This window comes from Protopterus annectens, chromosome 4.part0 (genome assembly GCF_019279795.1).
Source record: "Protopterus annectens isolate FY-2018-M chromosome 4.part0, PAN1.0, whole genome shotgun sequence".
Classification (NCBI taxonomy): Eukaryota; Metazoa; Chordata; order Ceratodontiformes; family Protopteridae; genus Protopterus; species Protopterus annectens.
Genome location: NC_056733.1, coordinates 50240016 through 50263133, shown reverse-complemented (window position 1 = coordinate 50263133; position 23118 = coordinate 50240016). Strand labels below are relative to the sequence as shown.

The 23118-nt window shown below is 39.1% G+C and overlaps 1 protein-coding gene across 1 annotated transcript in view; it reads left to right on the top strand.

Annotated features, from left to right (window-relative positions):
* CARD14 (caspase recruitment domain family member 14) overlaps positions 1-23118 on the top strand; it is a 186298-nt gene that overhangs the window by 87321 nt on the left and 75859 nt on the right. Inside the window, exons 9-11 of the mRNA XM_044068083.1 lie at positions 8805-8927; positions 9566-9684; positions 13347-13441. Of these exons, the coding sequence (XP_043924018.1) occupies positions 8805-8927; positions 9566-9684; positions 13347-13441 (337 nt within the window). The remainder of the gene's footprint in view (positions 1-8804; positions 8928-9565; positions 9685-13346; positions 13442-23118) is intronic.

Below are 23118 nucleotides of genomic sequence, written 5' to 3'. Positions count from 1 at the left end.
AAGGGGAGAAAGTAGAAAAATATAAACATAGAAATACACATATACACACACACACACACACACACACACACATATATATATATATATATATATATATATATATATATATATATGTATTCATACACATACATGCATACATGTGATAAAGAGGAAAGAGAAGGATACAAATTCCCAAATCCCTGACAACTGGGTCCACTTTAAGGGATGTGTTGTCAATGAGGGTGTTTCCTAGGGTGGCAAGCTTCCCAAAGGCACTGAGTTTTAAGCCATGGCCTTGGCACCAGCCCTGTGTCTGTGCTAGTCCTTCCTGTAGGATGTTAGTGTGTTGGGGGGAATTCTATGATTGCTCCTAGTTTGCAGCCATGTGCAGACTTGGTCAGACAAAAGCCTTTGACATTGGCTTTGACTTCCTAGAACTGAATTCTAAAAAGAAGCAGACCCAGCACAGAAACTTGAGGGACTCAACTAGTGACCAGCCCCTTTGTGGAGGTGGTCTGCCCATCTTAACTTCCTAGTTCCTGTCTGAGAGCAAAATGGCTATCCAGCACATAACACAGAGGTTAATATCTAATTCTATGAGTTTGTATAGAATGTCTGAGTGGGGTATTGCATCAAATGCCTTAGCCAGATCAAGCTAGTCAGTATGGAACATTTTTCCCTCATCCATTGCCTTAGTGGCATTTTCAAACAAGCCCACTAGGCTGAATAGGCATGATCTGCCTTTGACAAAGCCAAACTGTATTGGATCCAGTGTATGAAGGTTTCCTGTGTCATCATTAATCACGTCCATGATATTTCCTTCCATGTCTTTACATGGTCCGTTGATGAACCATCCTTATGCAGAAGGATGATTGTGCAGTCCTCCATTCATGTGGCACAAAGCCAGTGTGGGCACTATGGTTAAATAGGTGACTCCAGAGATCCAGATAGGTCATACTTCAAGCTATTTAGGAGGCCTCTTGGGATATTATTGGGGACCATCGATGCAGTGCTGTTAGCTTTAGACAGCACATTTAGGACCTGCTCCATTAGTGAAAATTGGGGGGTAATGTTTGATGGAATTAATTGGAGGACATCTGCGAGAAAAGGGCTAAAACTGGAGCTGAATTTATCGACAAGAAGATTTGCTATATTTTCCAACTCCTTGTTAAATGGCTTCATTAACAATCAGTTCTGAGCACTGTTGTGTACCATATTTAATGTTTTGGACATAGCTGAAGAAAGTTTTGTGGTTGCCCATGGACTGAGAGGCAATCTTTACCTCAAAATTGGCTTTGGTGGACATAATCTGCCCTCTTAGTTGTTTGTTTAGCTTGTTGAGAGAGTGTTTATCCCAAGGGATGCTGCACTTCCTAATTTTAGCGATGACTTTTTTTCCTTTTGTTATACAAGCTGTTTAAGTTTGGATTCCACCAGGGTGGTTTATTTTTTGAGTTTATTCTAGGTATGTGTCTGGTAGGCACAGCTGTCACTATGAATCTATTAACATGATTGTACAGGGCTTCTGTGTACAATTCTGCTTAGGCAGCTGTGCTCTCTGGGTGTGGATTAGCTTGACATTTTGTCAGGTAATCGCTTAATAAGAGGTAGCTTGCCTTAGACTAGTTCCTAACTGTTATAGGGTTTGCTGGGGTCACAGCACTTATTTTTCAATTTCAAAGGAGACATCTTTTTGATCTGACCTTACCAGAGAGGACACTACACTGGGGGGAGGGGGGGGGGATGCAGTGCAACATTCTCCCATTTTTGTGTGTACCAGATCCCATATGTTTGCTCCCCTAGTGGACAAATAGACTAACTGGTCCATGGGGTTTGTGTTTACAAAGTCCAAGAGTGTCTGGGTCTGCATGCTTGGGGTTGTGCAGGATTCCCAGTTTATACAGGGGTAATTAAAGCCACCTATGAATTTGGTATTTGGTTCATAGGTTCATAGGTTCATAGGTGTGTACTAGGCTAATAGCCCTGGAGCCTTTACAAGACTAGCCCATAGGAGTACCCTGGCATCATGCCACCTGACCTTAGTTCCCAGTGCCTCTGTCGATTAAAGCCACTGGAGTGATCCCTGGGGTGAATTTTCTATTTCACATCCACTCATCAATATTTTTCTTGAAGAGGCCAGTGAGGTGCTCTGCTTGACATGTATGGGAGGTCTTTTCCATAGCATGGACAGTCTCTGGGTTATGAACCTGTTCCTCCAGCATGTTCTGTTGATTGTGGTAATGAAGTTGAGGTCTCTGGAGCATGTGGTGCGGAGAGATTGGGATTTCTTTAGATGTAGCATTACTAACAGAGCTGGGTCAGACATGGCTTTGTAAGTCAAGCAGAGATTGCCTCTAAGTAGGCAATATGAGACAGAGAATAGTTGGAGTTTTTTTAATCTGTCCATATAGGACAAATGTTTAAGGCATAGGATCCTCTTTGTGAGGTACTTTTGTGGCCTCTCCAGTTATTGCAGGTGTTTAGTGAGGTACATGCCAAATGGGGCATTGTACTCAATTATTGGCCTAATGAGGAAAGAGTAGAAGGAGACAATGACCTCTTTCTTCCTGGATGCAAAACCCTTAGTAATGAGATGTGCCACATAGAAGGACTTTCTGACCACAGTGGCAATGTGGTGGTCAAAAGAGAGGTTGCTGTCAACCTGTGTTCCCAGATCTCTTATAACGCCTTCTGTGTTCAGTGGACTACCATTGATGTGGTAATTCATGGGAACTGGGTTTTTCCCAAAGGGGATGACAACACATTTTTTGGCATTGAGCTTAAGGCCATGGTTCTGACACCAGTCGTTGGTCTCACTGAGGCCTTTCTGTAGGATGTCAACATCACTTGGGGAGTTAATAATAGCTCCCAACTTGCAATCATTTGCGAACTTTGTCAGCCAGAGTCCCTTCATGTTGGCCTGGACTTCAGAGAAGTAGATATCAAACAGGAGAGGACCCAGGACTGAACCCTGTGGGACTCCACTCATGACTGGTCTGCAGTCTGACTTGGAGTCAGCTACTTTCACACTGTGGGTTCTACCTGTGAGCCAGTTTGCAACCCACCTAGTGATATAGGGGTATTTTCCTAGCTTAGTGAGTTTTTCTATGATTCCTGCGTGGGGAATGGTATCAAAGGCCTTGGCCAGATCAAGGTACGCTGTATGAACCACCTTGCCTTCATCCACAGCTCTGGTGACTGATTCAAAGAAGTTGACCAAGTTGAGGAGGCACTATCTACCCTTCAAAAAACCAAACTGTGTGGGATCCAGAGTCTGGAGATTCCCTATATCCTTGTTTATTAGTTCCATGATGATGCGTTGCATAGTTTTGCATATCAGACTCATCAGGCTAATGGGGCGATAGTTCCCAACGTCTGTAGTCGCTCCTCCTTTGTGGAGAGGGATGACTGTAGCAGTGCGGCATTTGGTAGGGACAAAGCCTGAGGTGAGGCTATGATTGAACAGGCCACACAGGTGAAGTGCCAGTTCAGTCTGCAGTTCATGTAGAACACAGCCAAGGATATTGTCAGGTCCCATAGAAGCTGTATTCTTCGCCTTGGATAGTGCTGTTTTAACCTGTGCAGCAGTAATACAGGGTGCCTGGCAAACTACTGTTATTGTGACTGGTCCTTGGGGGGGATAACTTGGCACTGAATCTGTCGACCAGTATATTGGCAATATCTGTTGGCTAGGTATAGGAAGTACCATTGTGCAGTAGCTGAGAGCAAATCTGGGTATTGCTGTGGAGATTCTTTACATAACTATAGAAGGCCTTGTGGTTGTCTTTACTATCTGCTGCAATTCTGTTTTCATAGCTAGCTTTAGAGAATTTGATGAGGGATCTCAACTTTTTGTTGAGGCTTATAAGGGAGTTTTTCCAGTTTTGGGACTTCACCTTATTCTGCATCAGTTTCCTCCTTCTGTTGTAGAGTTTGTTTATGGCGAGGGCCACCAGATTGGCTTCCTTTTTTTGGTTGAATGGCACATGTCTCCAGTAGGTATGAGCTATGTGTTTTGTGTGTCATAGAGGGTAATTTGTAGCTTGCAAGGACTCTACCTATGGTAATTTGGAAATGGAAAAGCTCAAGCACATTATCCTGTTTGATCAGCCTTGAGGTACATTTGTTTTTATGTACAATGGAGTAGCTGGTCTAAATGTGCAGAAGGCATTGTACCTCTGCATTGCTGGGGTGCTCTCTGCAGATTTAAATCATGTCTCAGTAACTAGACAGATGAATGCATTCTATACAGCACTTTAAACTGTGTTATTAAGAAAGTTCGTATCATCTGCTTGCCAGATGAACATCTTTCAGCTTTTGGAAGTTTAGCACATTTTTTTCCAATGGATTATTCTATAGTTTTAGTAAAGTAATAAGTCTATATGCAGAGTTGCTTTTTTCAGTAAAATTCCACTATATTATGTCTGTCTGTACCACACACACACACACACACACACACACATATATATATATATATATATATATATATATATATAAATATATATGTATGTGTGTATATATATATATATATATATATATATATATATATATATATATATATATGTGTGTGTGTGTATATATATATATATATATATATATATATATATATATGTGTGTGTATAGATATATGTATATACATATATATATATATATATATGGGATCGAACTTTTAAATGTTTGAAGACGATATGGCCGAGACCATAATTTTGAACATTCAAAAGTCCGAACTGAATGGAGATCCACGTACAGAGCGGAATGGGATGATTTCCCATTTCCGCAATGTAGTGCGATCTCGGAGTTGGTATATTTAAGTAAGGGGGGTGCAGGGGGGCATACCCCCTTGCTATAGCAGTTTAATTTTGTTTATTTTTGTTTTTTCTTTTTTTCCTTCAGTGTTTGAACTATTACAAGTTCAAACATATGGTCCCAGCCATATTTGGTTCGAACTTGTAATATGTTCGATCTACTGAAGTAGATATATATATGTATATATATATATATATATATATATATATATATATATATATATATATATATATATGGGTCTTATATATATATATATATATATATATATATATATATATATATATGGGTTTTATATATATATATATATATATATATATATATATATATATGGGTCTACTGAAAAAGACCGAAAACGGTTACGCGAAAGTGCACTTCCGCGAAGAACAGTTTAATGAACCATTAAGGAACACAGGTGCCGAAGCACACTACAGTGGGGAAAGGGAATTTATGTGTTTCCCCCCTGTAGTGCGATCTCAGAGTTGGTATATTTATGTAGGGGGGGTGTGGGGGGCACAGCCCCCCCACATGGGGAGGTACAAGGGGGCTTGCCCCCTGCAAAAACAATGTTACTGTGTTCTTTATCGGTTCGTTGAACCGATATTCTTTGAAGTGCACTTTTGCTGAGGTGCACTTTCACGTAACCGCGGGTCTACTGTTTATATTTGAAGAAGTGAGTTTTCGAATATATACAGTAGACCCCATATATATATATATATATAGATATAAAAGGGGTGGTTCCTAAGGTTATAAAGGCTAGGAAATGGAGTTTCTATCATAAAGAACTGGATTTTATTTTGCTGTTTGCACTTTGTCCTTTGTAAATAAACATACTGTTAGAAAAAAGCTGTTTCAGACTCTTGTTTATTATCATCAGTATTATTATTATATTCTACCATATATATAGATGTGTGTGTGTGTGTGTGTGTGTTTGTGTGTGTGCGTGTGTGTATATGTGTGTATAGAGGAGCCAGGTTTATTTCTGAAATATACTCATTTGTTCAGTCACTACTGTGCAACTGCCCAGCTTTTCCAATGAAGGACAAATTGCCAGAAGACCAGTGATTTTTTCCAGAAGACCAGTGATTTCCCCTTTCCCTGTAATGATGCGGCTAAAGAGTTGGTATATATTAGCAGTGGGGCTGTGGAGGTACAGTCCCAATATCAGGGTTTACAGGGAGGCTTGCCTGACTGCAAAAAATGCATTTCTTTGATTTTTCACTATATGTGATCACTATTGTGTAAGATCACACGAGTCATACTCTTGTCTGGATGCTAGGGTGCCCCACACATGCACACACACACACACACACACACACACACACACACACACACACACACACACACACACCTGGCTCATCTAGCATGCCGCCACCCACCCCCGCAGCTCTTCAACTGGAAAGCAAGAAAAAAATAAATAGACTTTCGACTTCTACTGTAGTGAGCCATTTTGTACATTTGTACCAGTCGGCTTCCTATATCCAGATCCTGGCCCCCTCCAAACTTCATAAAAACTTTTATTTTTTTAAGCTGTTGCACGTCTGTATTGGCTTGATATTGCTTAACACACATATCTTCATATCTGGATGTATAGTGTGTGTTTTTATATATATATATATATATATATATATATATATATATATATATATATATACATATATATATATATATATATATATATGTGTGTGTGTGTGTGTGTATATATACACACACACACACACACACACACACACACACACACACACACACACACAAGGTTATAATGAATACTCGCTTGGGAGTTTAATCAAAACACAAATCATCGAACAAACACTCATTGGTAATTAATCATCACTAAAGTCACTGAGAAAAGTAATCACAAACGAAAACCAGTAGGTTACATTTGTGATTACCGAAAGTAAAACAATAAACAGCTTTTTCACAGAAATTAAATATACTAACACCAGAGTCACAGCATTACATAATTCAAGCAATCTCCACCACTAATGAAAAACACCAGCGATTCAGCATGAAATAAAATACATGCAGGAATATCTCAGATAACACTCATATAAATATATATACATAATACGTGTATGTATACAATGTATAAGTTTACGTGTGTGTGTGTGTGTGTTTGTACTTTTATATATATATATATATATATATATATATATATATATATATATATATATGTTTATATATACACATATATATATAGCTACATCCATACATATTATATATATATATATATATATATATATATATATATATATATATATATATATATATATATAAACAAAGAGTTAGAAGGTCACACTGAAAAACCAATGAGAAAAAAAACTAAATGAAAACTCCAGCCAAGCTAGAACTTTCAAAGAGTGACCTCCCAAACCTCCTGTAACAGAGGACCATGGGATATATGCAAATGACCCTTATGAACATCAGGTGTTTCAGCTATATGGCAATTCTGAATGCCCATGACTTTTACGTTTTAAGTCATTTTAATGGACAATTTCAGGCCAATAAAGCCAAACCCCACTAGCTATATAGTAGCTATATTTATAAACATACTTTATTTATTTACCCATTGTTGACCAGATTAGCCCCACTAGACTAGTAGCCTCTTTTCAGGGAAGACCATAGGTAGTATTTCTACTACTAGGGGAAATTTGGCCAGGGCATTGGGTAGCTCCCCCTAATATTTTCAGTAGGTGCTGTGGGATCATTTACATCTATTTAACCTACCACCAACTCATGCAGATGGGGTCTCAATTTAATGTCCCCTCTGAAGGGCAACACACACAGAAGTGCAACACTCCCCTTATGCTGAACTACACTGACATCAATCAATCGACCTGGTGTAGGAATAGAACCCACAGCCTTCTGCATCAAAGGTGAATGTGCTACCTGTTGTGCCACTGGTGTGTGTGTGTGTTTGTGTGTGTCTGTGTGTGCGTGTGTGTGCGTGTGTGTGCGTGTGTGTGTGTGCGTGCGTGTGTGCGCGTGTGTGTGCATGTGTGTGTGTGTGTCTATAAACCAAACCAAAGGGTAAAAAAAGGCACACAGATAAGCCACTTAGTAAAAACTGCAAGAAAAACCCAGCCAAGCTACAGTTTCACAGGTTTAAGGTATCACACAGTAAAAACTCTGACTTATTGATTTACATTTATGATTACTTTTTTGTGCTGATTTTAAGGTAATTAATGGTAATTGCCATTGAGTTTGTTTGATATTTTGTGTTTCGATCAAACTCACTGATGATCGTTCATTATAAACTCATATACATAGATGTGTGTGTATTCTGTTTAATTTGTATTGGTTTTTAATCTGCTCACCAATAACTCTTCCTTAGTATAGACCTGAAAATGAGTTAATATTTGTCCCTGGACTCTTTACTGGTGAAATATTCTTAAAGCAGTGCAGTAGATGAGTAAGGGCCGTATGCAAAAATTCATAACCGCAGATGCAGATGCAGTATCCTTCACACGCCCATATACAGACTTGGGTCACTGAAGTATCACACACAAGTACCTACAGAGGTACTTACTAATTATAGGAAGCTGTGAAGCCTTGCAGGTCCATCTAAATTCATATAATGATTCACTTGAACTCTCCATACATTCTGAAAAGGACTTTAGTAGCCACAAGATGGGAATTCCATTTCAATGTCTCACCTTGAAGGTGGCACTTATAGTTTTCTCAGCTCCCATATTTCCTTACAACATAGGCAATGAATATACCATGAAATGCTGTAAGCTGTGATTTACTTGTAAAACTGTCAACTTGTCTCAGTTTGTTTTTGTTCCTTCAGGTAATGAGAATAATCATTAACCTTAAAGAAAGGTATTCTTTTAATCATTAACCTTAAAGAAAGGTATTCTTTTAATCATTAACCTTAAAGAAAGGTATTCTTTTAATCATTAACCTTAAAGAAAGGTATTCTTTTAATCATTAACCTTAAAGAAAGGTATTCTTTTGCATTAAACAAACTGTTTCCTTCCTTTATCTAACCAATATCAAATTCTCTTGATCCTAAAAAGGTAAATGGGGAGAGTTCAAAATCTGAGAAAATGAAAGAAAAACCAAGACTGACCAGAATGGATGCTGTGTCACCGGACTGGACACATAACAGTAACAGCTCAGGTTCAACTTTCCAGTCTGAGGTAATGGACTAGATTTGGTTTTACTTACTACATGAAATGACTCCTTATTCATGAGTATGCATGCTTATGTGGCAACAGTATTTCTGTATGTGTGCATATGCACATGTGTATCTATGTCCGCGTGTGTGTGTGTGTGTGTGTGTGTGTGTGTGTGTGTGTGTGTGTGTGTGTGTATATGAGTATGTGTCTGTCTGTATGTGTATGTGTGTACACCTAGCTAACTGCCCACTGACAGTATAAGCAGGGTAAATGAAGGAACAGGTAACAGGTGCTGGACAGAGACAACTGAGTAAGAGCACAGCAGTAAATGTCAATGTCACAAAAGGATGAGTGGGTGATAGCATGTACGGTGGTTCAATACTGTATACTAATGCACCATTAGGGCATGCTACACTCAAGCAAAAGGGGTCACAAGTCATTACCAGGTTTTTGTGCAGAGACTTTGGGTAGGCAGTACACGTTATATATATGAATCATGTAACTTCAGAAGAACGTGTAAAGAAGTGAATCAAAAACCTTCTAGAACAAGCTCGAGACCTGCAATTTCCCACCAATTATGTCATGCATAAGTTGAGATGAACGTGGCAGAAGTGACACCAGTTTTGTCGTTATATGTTTCTTCTTAATTTTTCTTCCAGAGGGGAAGTGATAGTTTTGAAATAGTGAACAGCTTCCGATCGTGCACTGCAGAGCCACCAAGCAGGAAGTCACTGTATATGCGTTCGATAGAAGATTGCCCTGAAATAATCTCATATAGGTTGGTAAAGTAGTTCAGATTTTGCAAAGCATGTCTGATTTTGCACAAAGTAAAAATTGATAAGAAAGTTCAATAAATAATTTTAGCTGTGTATAAACCAGTGAGCATGTGGAACTAAAACTATAGCTAAATATGTACGGAGGACAGCAAAATATTTATGTAATAAGGTCTGACAGGTTGTGTGTTACTACGAAGTGACATCATCCCTGGACAGAGTCATAATAACAAAATATACATAGATGTGTGTGTATTCTGTTTAATTTGTATTGATTTTTAATCTGCTCACCAATAACTCTTCCTTAGTATAGACCTGAAAATGAGTTAATATTTGTTCCTGGACTCTTTACTGGTGAAATATTCTTAAAGCAGTGCAGTAAATGACTAAGGGCTGTATGCAAAAATGCATAACCGCAGATGCAGATGCAGTATCACTGTATATGCGTTCGATAGTAACACACAACCTGTCAGACCTTATTACATAAATATTTTGCTGTCCTCCGTACATATTTAGCTATAGTTTGCAGCTAGTACATCTCATTGTAACAATTATATGTTAGCCTACATTTTTGATTGTACTCATTTGTTCTGTACAACTTCTAGGAAATCTGGTGTGCTACTGCATACACTGCTTGTTGAGTAATGTGCATGCACGCAGACACACACACACACACACACACACACACACACACACACACACACACTCAAGTGTTTCATTACTATTATGCAATGACTCATTTCTAAAAAAAAAAAAACAATTTTTTCCAGTGGCTCATCTAACCTCTGTGGTACTATTGTTTAATATCATTTGCAGCAGGTTAAATAAATAGATGTTCAGAATTTACATAGCTTTTGTTTAATACTCCTACATATTTAGGTACACAGATAATGGAAGTAGTAAGATACTATAAAAGTTTAAACCAAGGAAAAACGCTGAAGACTCACAATATGAACCAAATGGCTGCAGGAAAAAAATAGGCCAATCAGTCCAGTACAAGAGTTGTGAATGAAAAACTGTTTAATTAAGCGCTTTTCGTCTCTAAATTTACAAAGACTTCATCAGAATATCCATTCATCCTAAAAATTCCAGTTTAAATAATTGCTTCCAAAAAGCATATGACACATTTCAACCAATAGACACTTCCTTACATCCTACTACCAATAATTCATACAATGTTAAAACCTGGTCTTAAGGTTCAATTATTTAAAGACATATATTTTATAATTAATAATGGATATAAATTCTTAAAAACAAAAAAAATAAATGTTAAAGCCATGTCATTATGTGCATCTATTTGCAATCTTTAAGTTTTAGTATACATAACATCGAATAAATTTCATTAATTTGTGGGTACTGACAAGCACTTGTGCATAATTGCCACAATAATTCCAACCTTTCCAGTAGGAGGTGGTCTGGTCCTCCCCTACCATCTGTTTGAACCTGATCTATGGCTCGGAACTTAAATGTATGTTCAGGGAACTCTATTATGTGCCTAGCTAATGCATTATCTAGTTTTCTCTTGTTAATATTGTGCAGATGTTCGCACACTCTTTCCTTCAGGGTCCTTATAGTTTTCCCAATATAAAATACTGGGCACTGTTGGCATCTTGCTAGGGACACTATAATTTTGGACTGACAGTTAAATTTCTTACTTGTGGTGTATTTCCTACCCTTAATGTGATATGTTTTCCCAATCTCCATAAACTTACAGTAATTGCACATTTCACATTTAACCATCCCAGGATTTTTACTTGTACTAGGGATTTTATTTTCCAACAACTTTTTCATATTTGCCCCTCTCCTGAAAATGATCTGTGGGGGGGGGTTAAGTTTTTTACTAACAAAGGGGTTGCTTTGTAATACCTCCCAATTCTTTAGGCTAATGTTTTTTAAGTCCCAACCATCTATGCTATATGTGGTAACAAAATTATATTGCGTTTAGTTTCCCACATTCTTCTCAGTAGTCGTGTTTAAGATGATATCTTCAATATTTTCCAAATTTTCATCATGCCATAAAATTGGCTTGTAAATCCCTCTGTCTCTTTTATTTTGTACTTCTCTGAGTAATTTTAGAATTTTTTTTACACATACTGTTTCATAATTTCTTTTGTGCCCAGCTGTTTAAAAAAATCTAACTACAACAATTAATGAAAACCTTTCATGCAAAAACACTCATGAAACAGTATGTGTAATGTTAGAATATGAATCCACGGTGGTACAGTGGTAGCATTGTTGCCTCACAACAAGAGGTTCTTCTGTTCAATTCTTGACTGGAGTGCCTTCTGTGTGGAGTCTGCATGTCCTCCCTGCGGTTGAGTGGCCTCTGAAAAACATGTATGAATGGGTGTGCCTTCGCTGAAGGTTGGGAGTTCCGCTGTGGCAACCCCTAACCAGGAAAAGCCGAAAACACAAACAATGTGTAATTTTAGAAGTTATCCCACTTTTAAATAATATTGTATACATACCTCTCAACTGTACAGATGTTTGCAGAATGCCCAGATTTTTGCCTTATATTTTTGGTCAGTTTTTCATAAAATTATAGTTTTCTGGAAAATTATTGTCAAATCGTTAAAGACTGAATTTAGAGAATAATGACAGACATTTGAGCTACAGACTGCATACCCTTCAGAAAATTCATGCTAATGCAAAACCTGCTATTCTATTAACTTTCTAAGTTTGTAAGACCAATGTTTAAAAATTGTCCCTATTCTGGGGCCCTTTTCCCACTTTTATTTATGGCTTTGTCCAGATTTCTTACTCTAAGAGGTTGAGAGGTATGATTGTATAACATTTTTACCTACCTGTCCTGTTCTTAAGAAATGCAGATTCTGTATTATAGTGAGCTGTTTGGAACAGTGTTCCACCTCCTCTGACTCAATTTTCTGCCGAATCCCAGCTCACCTCTTACTCTCTTCTCTAATTACTGCTGGAATGTTGCACCTCTTAAAGATGAGTTTCATTTACCACAAAGCTGACAATTATGGATCCAATTTATGCCTTGTTCAGTCTAGTATAAAGATACTAAACCAGTATATGACTGAAGCGTATATCTACTAAATATTTGCAGGACGACACAAGGAAACTGTCATCTATATACTACTACAATCTAGGCATAGTGTTATGAGTTTTAAAGGCCAGTACAGTATTGTTTTAGTGTGCTTTAATGGAAAAGTACCACAACATACAACAAGAGTAAAGCATAAGTCACAATATATAATAGATCATTTAAAGAATCAGAGGTAACTGACTCTTTTTAGCCATCCTGCTCCTTAGATACTTTGGTTTCACAATCTGATTGACCAGAGGAATGATTTTGTCAATCCTCAAACAGCTGCGTTGGCAACAAAGAATTCTGACACTGCAGGAAAATAGTAGGCCGACGTACTGAGTGCTTAAAAGGTATCCCATGTTTCAAGCACTAAGAGTCCTTTCTCTCATTTTTAAGTCATTTTATTAAGCAGAAAGACAGGGCAGGGAATAAGAGTTATGATGATATAATGTCTCAGCTGCATTATAGATGACAAATGAGGCAGAACTGCTAATCTACCATTAAGATGCTGAGACTGACAGTTTTTACTGCAACAAAATGAGTTAATGATGCATCAGAATTAGCATGAAATTTAGCCACTGAAAAATATTAAAAATTAATGTTCTTCTTTTTTAGTGGTAACCAAGAATTTAATGAACATGATTCGTTCACATCACAGAGTGACCTTGACAATAATGACACAGACTGTGACGCTTCAATTGAAGATTTTGGTAAGTACATCTGATGTCCTCTTTTCTCAGCCATATGCACTCCCATTGTATGAAGAAACAGTAAACGTTGTCTTTAAGTATGTATAAAAACCCACTATAAGTGTCTTCAGTCATATCACTAAAAGCAGGTAATACAGCAATGCCACATACATTTGACCAAATGTCATTTGCCAGAATAAATATTTGTAAGAAGGCAATTAACCTAAGGACAGTTTGTCTGAAAAGGTCAGTTAGCCAGTAATAGCTAGGCTTGTCTGCTCTGACCTATTAACTGCAATAATCTAATTACTCTTGCCTTCAAGTTTTTTGTTTTCTTTCTCTCTCTCCTAAATAGTGCCGTCTAAGAGTGAGTGAGAATAATTCTGTTAAAATGGTGTCTAGGGGTAATAAAACATTGATGCCCTACAAACCATCATCAACAAAATTGGTTGTTTCATCAGAAACTCTTCTCAATGAAAACACCACTGTCTCATCCTTTTTAAACTTTAACTCTTTAAGCTATTTCATCTCAACCCCCCACCAGTATCTAAACTTATTGAAAAAAAACATCCACCTACAACCTGAGGGCTACTCTCAGTCAGTTCCAATACCCTGACAAATACGTTACATGATACCAAACAATCCTTCTCTACAGTTGCTCCTTCTCCTTGGCAGTCTCTCTCCAATTATATAAAGACACTCTCCTCTAAATGAACTTCCAACTACTGACCTTCTCAAGAAAGCCCAGTGCCCCTACCCCCAAAGGGGCATATCATTTAACCATGTATCCACTACCTCTTCTTCTGGGTCCTCTGGTTCCACTCATAGAGCCTCTATTTTATTTCTCTACAGCATATCAATGTAAATATCGTATGTAACTAGCATCATAAATGTGTAAATACTGTTCCTGCTCCTGCATGTTTTTTTAATATAACATCAGTATTATTTTTCATCTTCATGCCTCCTGTGTATTGCATATTCTTGATGCTCTGTCTTATTCTGTACACACTTGTATTTTCAATGACTTCTTTTACATATGTTTTATGGTTTACTATGAAAATGTTGTGGGACAAATTAATTACCGCTCAGAACACCGAATAAGAAGTAGGAAAAAAACATTCAACACATCACAACGAATTCAGCGGATTCGACATTAAAATCAAACACATCAAGTGATGTTTATGTAGGAGCACAAGTAAACTAAATTTCTACACTTCACATCATGTTTTTGCAGGGGGCAAGCCCCCTTTGCACCCCCCACAACCCCTGCAAACTATATACTCCAACTCCAAGATCGCACTACAGTGAGGAAAGGGATGAATTTCTCAAACCGCACTGTACCGCAATCTCTGTACAGTACTTCAAGTTCATATCAGCGACTACACAGTGCATTCACTGATATGAACTTTCAACACAGAGATGTTCAAGATGGACATTCGAACATCCATGTTTTGAGTTTTCCTTTTGTGGACCATCTTCATTCACAATTTTAATAGTAAACCATGTTTTAACTGTGATGGTGTCACCTGGGCTATATCACAAAATACTCAGTGTGTGTCAGCCCGTTACCCAGTAAACTAAAATGTGAAACTTTTAATTCAAAAGCCTAAACCTGACTGATGAATCTAGACTTTTTATTGTCATTGAGGATTCATTATCATCATCATCATTATCAATGCCCTTTTTCCCATTTTACATGAGATCAGGGTGTTGATCAACTGTCGCCACTTCTTGCTATTCAGAGGCACTCTCCTGCCTTCTTGCGCAGTCATGGTGGCCTGTCTCAGGTCTTCTCTCTTGTCCTATGGGAAATATAAACCTTTATGACTTCCATGCCATAGAAAGTACAGTTGTTTAATTAAACTTACCATAAAAGTGGATGTTCTAATAGATCATTGTTATATCTTTTCAAGGACATTACTACTAGCCAGCTTTTAAAGCCTCATGGCATCTCCCACTTATCCTAACTACTATCTGGCTCAAGGAGAGACAAATAAAAGCAATGGTTAAAGTGCCAAAAGCTTCAGAGCTCTTTTGCTTCAAATATAATTTATAAAAAATGAATGTGAAATCTCAAATTCATTCCCAGTTTAGCACTCATATCCCTCATGGATAAGAGCAACAAGTGAATGTTCCAACATATCCTTGCTCTGCCTACCTCTAAATTATTTGTATGCAAAATAATGACTAAAAACTGCTATGGGAATGTAAGACTAGGCTTCTTAATATCCTTACAGATCAATAGCCTAGTAAGTACCTATGAACCTAAGGGAGGCTAGATCCTTGAAATGAAAAATGTTAGGAAAGAGGAAAATCTGAAAATCCAATATGTATAAGTAACTATATGCACAAGGATTTTGTGTGTGTGTGTGTGTGTGTGTGTGTGTGTGTGTGTGTGTGTGTGTGTGTGTGTGTGTGTGTGCGTGTGTGTGTGTGTGTGTGTGTGTGTGTGTGTGTGTGTGTGTGTGTGTGTGTGTGTGTGTCTGCATATATACACACCTTGGTAATAAAACAAAAGCAAAAACAAAATAAGTTTGATGCAGGGAGAGGATTTCTACTGCAACAGTGATTTATTAGAACGTCACCTGTTACGGTACATTTGCTTACACAACAGTACTATGTTCAGCACTAGATCACTGCTGCAGTACCTAAGCTGTACAGGTAGTTTACCCAAGTTTAGCATTATATAGGGCAGAGGAAGGAATTCAGGAATCCAAGAACCCCTGGAGAAAGGTCATAATAAAGTTTACTCTAGACCTGGAAAAGGAATCCAGTTTGTAATGTTTCGTAAAAGTATGAACAGAGGCCCAAGTTGCCACCAACAGAATACATCTAGAGTTTGTCACTTTCCATAAAGGCACAGAAGAGTGAACCTTGACCCTGCCTGGAAGTGACTTGCTATGGTGAGACTGTCAGAAAGAGGTAGCATGAGAGGAAACAATCTAAAACTGTCTGCCTTGACATTGGCCGTTCCTTCTTCTTACTTTCATAGGTAATAAACAACTGAAAAGCCTTCCTAAAGGATTTTGTTCCATCCAGGTAGTCTCCAAGATGCTTGTGAATATCCAGTGTGTGTGTGTGTGTGTGTGTGTGTGTGTGTGTGTGTGTGTGTGTGTGTGTGTGTGTGTGTGTGTGTGTGCGTGCGTGCGTGCGTGCGTGCGTGTGTGTGTGTGTGTGTGTGTGTGTGTGTGTGTGTGTGTGTGTGTGAGATTATTTCTCCCTTGTTTTTAGGTTCTAGAAAAAAAGACAATGGTACTGATATATTGGTTCAGGGTAAACTCTGAAACCACTTTAGGCATTAAAGACGTTTTTGTGTTCAACGAAACCCTGTCCTTGTGGAAATTAAAACGGGCTGACCACCTACCTTACACGTTGTGGCTCAGATACTCTTCTTGCAGAATTCAGAGCAATAAGAAATACGGTCTTCCATGTTAAGAACCTCAATTCATTCTGATGAGATGGTTGAAATGTAAAAAGTTTTATCTTTTCAGGCTCAAAGTTAAAATCCCAAGGAGGATACTCCTGTTTTCTAGGTAAAACTACTTGACTTGTGAACAGGTAGAAGGGGATCCAAGGGGAGACAAACAGAAATGACCAAAAGCTGCATCTTGATAGCCAAGTCCAGAGGATAATAACCCACAATAATAATATTCTAGCAGAAGTACCTAGGCCTTGAAATATTTTCCTCTTACACATACATGATTTCCTAGTAGCACTTTTTTAGCCTTCTTTAGTATCTGCTGCAATTCCCCTAAAACTAGGTGCCTAAAAGCTTCTACAATTCTGTCATCCAGGCAGTTGATGTAGTTTCAAGAGCAGGTTCATAGGTTCATAGGTAGGTACTAGGCTATCTGCCCGAGGGCATTTATAAGCCTAGCCAGAGTGTGTCGGCTTTCGCTGCCCCATTGATTAATTAACTGATCCTCTGTCAAGCAGAGCCAATGACGTGATCCCAGGGGTGTATTTTCTGTTACCCATCCACTCGTCAAGGCTTCTCTTGCAGAGTGTTAGTGAGGGGCTCTGCCTGATGTAATTTGGAATTTTGTTCCAAAGCATTGGGAGTCTCTGTGACAGGAATCTATCCCTCCAGCATGTTCTATTTATTGTTGTGGCAAGGTTTAGCTCACTAGAGTGCATGGCTTGCAGTGACTTGGATTTCTTTAGGTGGAGCATGTCCATCAATTCTGAGTTGGACATGGCTTTGTAAGTCAGGCAGAGATCACCTCTGAGTAAGCGATATGCCACTGAGTACAGCCGGAGTTTTTTCAGTCGGGCTGCATAGGACATATGTTTGAGACCAGTAATCCTCTTGGTGATGTACGTTTATGGTCTTTCCAGCTGTTGGAAGTGTCCTGTGAGGTACATCCCAAATGGGGCACTGTTCTCTATGATGGGTCTAATGAGTGACGAGTAGAGGGGCACTATAACCTCTTTATTTCTAGATGTGAACCCTTTAGTAATTAGATGGGCCACATAGAAGGATTTCCTAACTACTTTGGCAATATGATTGTCAAAGGAGAGATTACTATCTACCTGGGTCCCCAGATCTCTTATTACCTCTTCTGTATTAAGGGGGCTGCCACCTATGTCGTAATTCGTGGGTGTTTTGTTTTTCCCAAACAGGATGATTATACATTTTTTGGCATTTAGCTTGAGGCCATGACTTTGACACCAGGTGTCCATCACAGTAAGGCCCTTTTGGATGATGTCTGTGTCAGCCGGAGAGTCAGTTATGGCTCCCAGTTTGCAGTCATCGGCAAACTTGGTTAGCCATAGTCCTCTTGTGTTTGCCTGTACTTTTGAGAAGTATATGCCGAACAGTAGGGGGTCCCTGGACGGAGCCTTGCAGGACACCACTTATCACTGGTTTAGAGTCGGACCTGGAGCCCGCTATTCTTACAGTGTGAGTTCTACCTGTAAGCCAGTTGGCAACCCATCTCGTGACATAGGGGTTTATGTTCAGGCTGGTGAGTTTTTCTGTAATACTGGAGTGGGGAATGGTGTCAAAAGCCTTGGCGAGGTCAAGATAGGCTGTGTGAACCACCTTTCCCTCATCTATTGCTTGTTGACTATCTCGAAGTCAACCAGGTGTAGTAGGCATGATCTGCCCTTAACAAAGCCAAACTGGGTCGGGTCAAGTGTTTGGAGGTTCCCAATGTCTTTGTTAATGAGTTCCATGATGATGCACTCCATAGCCTTGCAGACCAGGCTAGTCAGGCTTATGGGCGATAGTTACCAGGGTCAGTTGTGGCCCCTCCTTTGTGGAGAGGGATAACTGTTGCTGTGCGCCATTCTATGTGCACGTAGCCTGTGGAGAGGCTGAGGCTGAACAGCATGTTTAGGTGGGGGGTTAGTTCATTCTGTAGTTCGTGCAAGACGCAGCCTGGGACACCATCTGGTCCCACTGATGCTGTGTTTTTGGCTTTTGAAAGGGCTGTTTTCACCTGTGCGTCTGTGATTTTTGGGACACTGCACTTTCCCGGTATTGTTGTGGACCCTTTTGGAGGTGAGAGGGGGGTGAAGTTTGCACTGAATCTATCTGCCAGGATGTTGGCAATATCAGTAGGTTCAGTATATTTTGTGCTATTTTGCACTAGTTCAGTGCATATCTGCGAGTTGCCACTTAGATTCCTAACATAGCTAAGGAAGGCTTTGTGGTTATCTTTTGAATCCTTGGCTATTTTCTTTCAAAGTTAGCCTTGGATGATTTCATGAGGGACCTCAGTTTCTTACTGATACTAATCAGGGATGTCTTTCCTTCTTGGGATTTGCTTTTTTTCTGAACTAGTTTTCTTCTTCTGTTGTATAGCCTATTTATTGCAGGGGTCCACCAAACTGGTTTTCTTCTCTTAGAGGAGTGAGTCTTGGTTTTGCTAGGGATGGCACGATCCATGCATTCTTGTAGGTGCTCATAGAGTGCATTTGGAAATGTTTCTGCATCTTGGAGCAACGTTATCCTTTAGCATGGGGGCTGTGAAACTTACCACCTCTGTCTTAAGTAAGGTGAAGTTTGCTTTAGAAAAGTTTTTTACTGTGGTTTCCTTAGTTGGGGGTGGTGGTGTGGTGTGGACATCCAGAGTGATTAGTTTATGGACTGATCTAACCAATGACGGGTTGACCTCTGGTGTAGAACACCTGTCGCCCATGTTGTTGATGACCAGGTCCAATATGTTTTCACCTCTGGTAGGGGAGTTTACCAGCTGATCCAGGGCATTGAGTTGATGAATTCCAGGAAGCGCTGGGCCTGGGAATTTGTACTCGAGTCGTTTTCCCAGTGGTAATTGAAATTGCCCAATATCAGGGTGTTTGGTAGGACCTTCATGTTTTCCAGTGTCTCCAGAAAGGTGGAGTGGTGGTCCTGGGTCATGGAGGGTGATCTGTAGCAGGCCACAATTTGCACTGCAGATTTGCCCGATGTTAGTTGCACATGGATGATTTCAGAGGTGCCATGCTGCGCCACTAACCTGGAGGTGTAGGTATCCTTGATGAATATGGATACACCCCCTCCTTTTGTGTTTCAGTCCGTGTTCTGTGGCTGAAATGTGTGGTATGAGTTGTAGCCCAGTAGTGCTGGGGTTCTCTCTGGAGCCTTGAACCAGGTTTCAGTTACTGCACAGATGTCGACTTTCTCCATACTGAGGAGTGCTTTGAGCGCATGCATTTTGAGATTTAAACTCCTGGCGTTGAGTAGCATAACCTTCAGTTTTTTGTTAATTGTGCTGTTTAGGGAGGTGGGTTTGACTTTTGAGTCTTGCCTAAAAAAGGCACTATGGGGGCAGCAAGAGCCTTGGCCAGTATTCGAAAGCCTAGGGGTGACAGGTGCAAGCCGTCTCTTGTGAAGCAACGGGGCTTGTCGAGCATGACAGACACTGTATCCTCTTTGAATGACACCAGAAGATTAGCCAATTGCTGAAACTGATCATTTTTTCTTTATACTGAGGTATCATTCTTGGTGAGGGCAGGATGCTACTCAGGGTCAGGGTCATACCAGCCTGGGCTACATGATCGGAGAGCTCTTCCATGTCTCTTTTCATGTAGTCCAAGGAGGTACTTCTCAGGTCATTCACATCAACATGTGTCAAACATCCCCTGTCTTGTGTGAGTAAATCCAGCCTGTGGGGAAGCCTCTGGTAATTGCCCTTGGCCATCTTCAAAAGAAAAGAGTTACTGATTCCTGGGCCAAAAGTGAGTCAACACCCCTTTATTTGGGGGAGGGGTCTTTCTAGATCTTTACAAGAACCATAGATATCACTGAAAAGGTTGGAAATATATACAGGAGCATTCCTTTCCATGGGAATGGGAAAACATCTGTCTTCCAGGTCTTTTTGCAAGGAGTTGTGTAGAAGAATTATTTTAACTGTCTATCTGGAAAGGAGGCAAACAGATCTATCTGATGAATTTCCCACAGTTGTGTCAGTTCCTGCAAACCCCCACATATTTCATTTGTGAGAGGCTGTCTTGCTCCTTCTCAGCTTTTCTGCTATAATGTTCTGTTCTGATGAAATGTAAGAAGGCTGAAGAGTCAAACTGAGTTGAATCGCTACCTCTCACACAATCATAACCAGTCTGCAAAAGGGATAAGATCTGGTACCTTTGTGTGTTTATATACCACATCACTGTGGTGTTGCCTGTGATAACTTGCAGAGGTCCCACAGACCAGAGGTGGTTTAAGGCCTTTATAGCGTTGATTACTGCCAACACTTCTTCGACATTTATGTGCTTTTGTCTGTCCTATTTGTTCCACAGACCTTACAATTTCACTCCATTGGATATAGCCCCCACAAGCAAAGTCTGAAGCATTTATTGTGACAGACCGAGATGGAGTCAGAAGGGAAAAAGAGACACCAGGATTGAGAGACAACTGTTCACTTACCAGTGTAACATTCTTCTTGCAAATCTCAGCACTGAAATCAGGCCAATATGATTTACCACTGAATTTTTCTCATGTGAAGTCTGACTTGGGGAATCATGATAATCATAGAAGCCATGAAACCCAGAATGCCGAGAAATTCTTTGACAGATGTCACAGACTGGGTGGAAAAGGTCAGAAAGTTTTATCTGTACAGTTCTACTTTTTCTTAAAGAAGAAAAGCTCTTCCTAAGGAAGTATACAGAGTAGATCCCAGAAAAAAAAATTCTGAGAGATGGGATGAGACGAGTTTTCTTTAAGTTCATTTGAAACCCTAAATTGAGGAGTTTCATGACACATCTCAGTGAGTCATAACAACTGGGAAAAACTCTGTAAATATAAGACAGCTATCCAAATATGGATAGATGTGTATTCTTGCAGTAAGCAATTACTGGAGCAAGACACTTTGGAAATACCCCTGGTGCAGTAGATAGACCAAAAGGATAAGTCAGAGAACAGGTAATGTGAGCCAGATACAGAAAAAAATCTGAATACCTTGCCAATAGGAATATGATGTTTAAGCATCTTTTAAAACTAGTGTTACCATAAAACTGAGGAGGAAATGAGAGACAACACGGTTTGGAGGGAAAACGTTTTAAACTTTGGGATAATTGAGAAAGAAAGATGTAGAATTTATCTCCAAGTTCCTTCTTTCTTTGCCACCAGAAAAATCCTTAAATTAAAACTTTACACATCTAGTTTGGATGTACTAATTGTATGACCCTTGTGAAACAACATGTGATCCAAAAGTGGAAGAAGCAGGGAAGTTTAGTTTACAGGATAAAGAGAAATCCGCAGAAAAAGAGGAAAGGACTCCCAATGTCATCTGCACTCCTGCTGGGTGATTTTCAGAACCCATTTTTCTGAGATAAGCTGATGCCACTGAGGAAGATGCAGTCCTAGACTGAGGGATAGATTGCCAGGGTGGGAGGCATGGGGGTGGTCTGGCTTTCTGAACTGTCTTTGGTTCTGGGAGGCTTTTCCTTTCTTTTCAGACTCTCCTTACCATTGGTTTTAGCATTGCTCTTTGACAGCACCTCGCTGCTTAAATTGCTTTTTGAAAAAGGTTCATGAATTAGAAAGAAAATGTTTATTGAACTTAGAAAAGGAAGGTGGAAAAATTCAGGTCATCCCTTGAATCAGTTCCCTTCTTTCATCAAAAATTATTAATGGCCTCAGAAACAGAAATCCCTTGTCTACGGGAGAATTTAAAATCTATGTTTCAACATCTAGTAAGTTTTGTGAATGTAACCAAGCAAATCTTCTTTTAACTGACCCAAAACCAACAGCTGTGGAGATAGCGTCAGCAAAGTCATAGGGGCTCTTTAATGAGTGTTTGGTTACCTGAGAAATAGAAAATTAAGGAATTAAATTTTAACCTCTGAAGAGGAAAGGTCAACAGCTTACTTTTTCATGTTCTCAAAGAAAGCCAATACATTTTTTAGCACGTGAGCCTGGTAAACTTTCTTTCCAGTTCTGCAAATTTCCAAATTAAAATTTGTTTAGCAGCAGAAGTTTCAGATAAGGAAATAAACGCAGATAGTTTCTGCTTTGAGAATAGAAGATATATATACATATATATATATATATATATATATATATATATATATATATATATATACATATATATATATATATATATATATATATACATATTTATATATATATATATATATATATATATATATATATATATATATACACACACATATACATATATTAAATAAGTTACAAATTACTCACTTGTCTAGAGGAAAACAGTTTTTAGTACTTAATAAATAAGTATCTA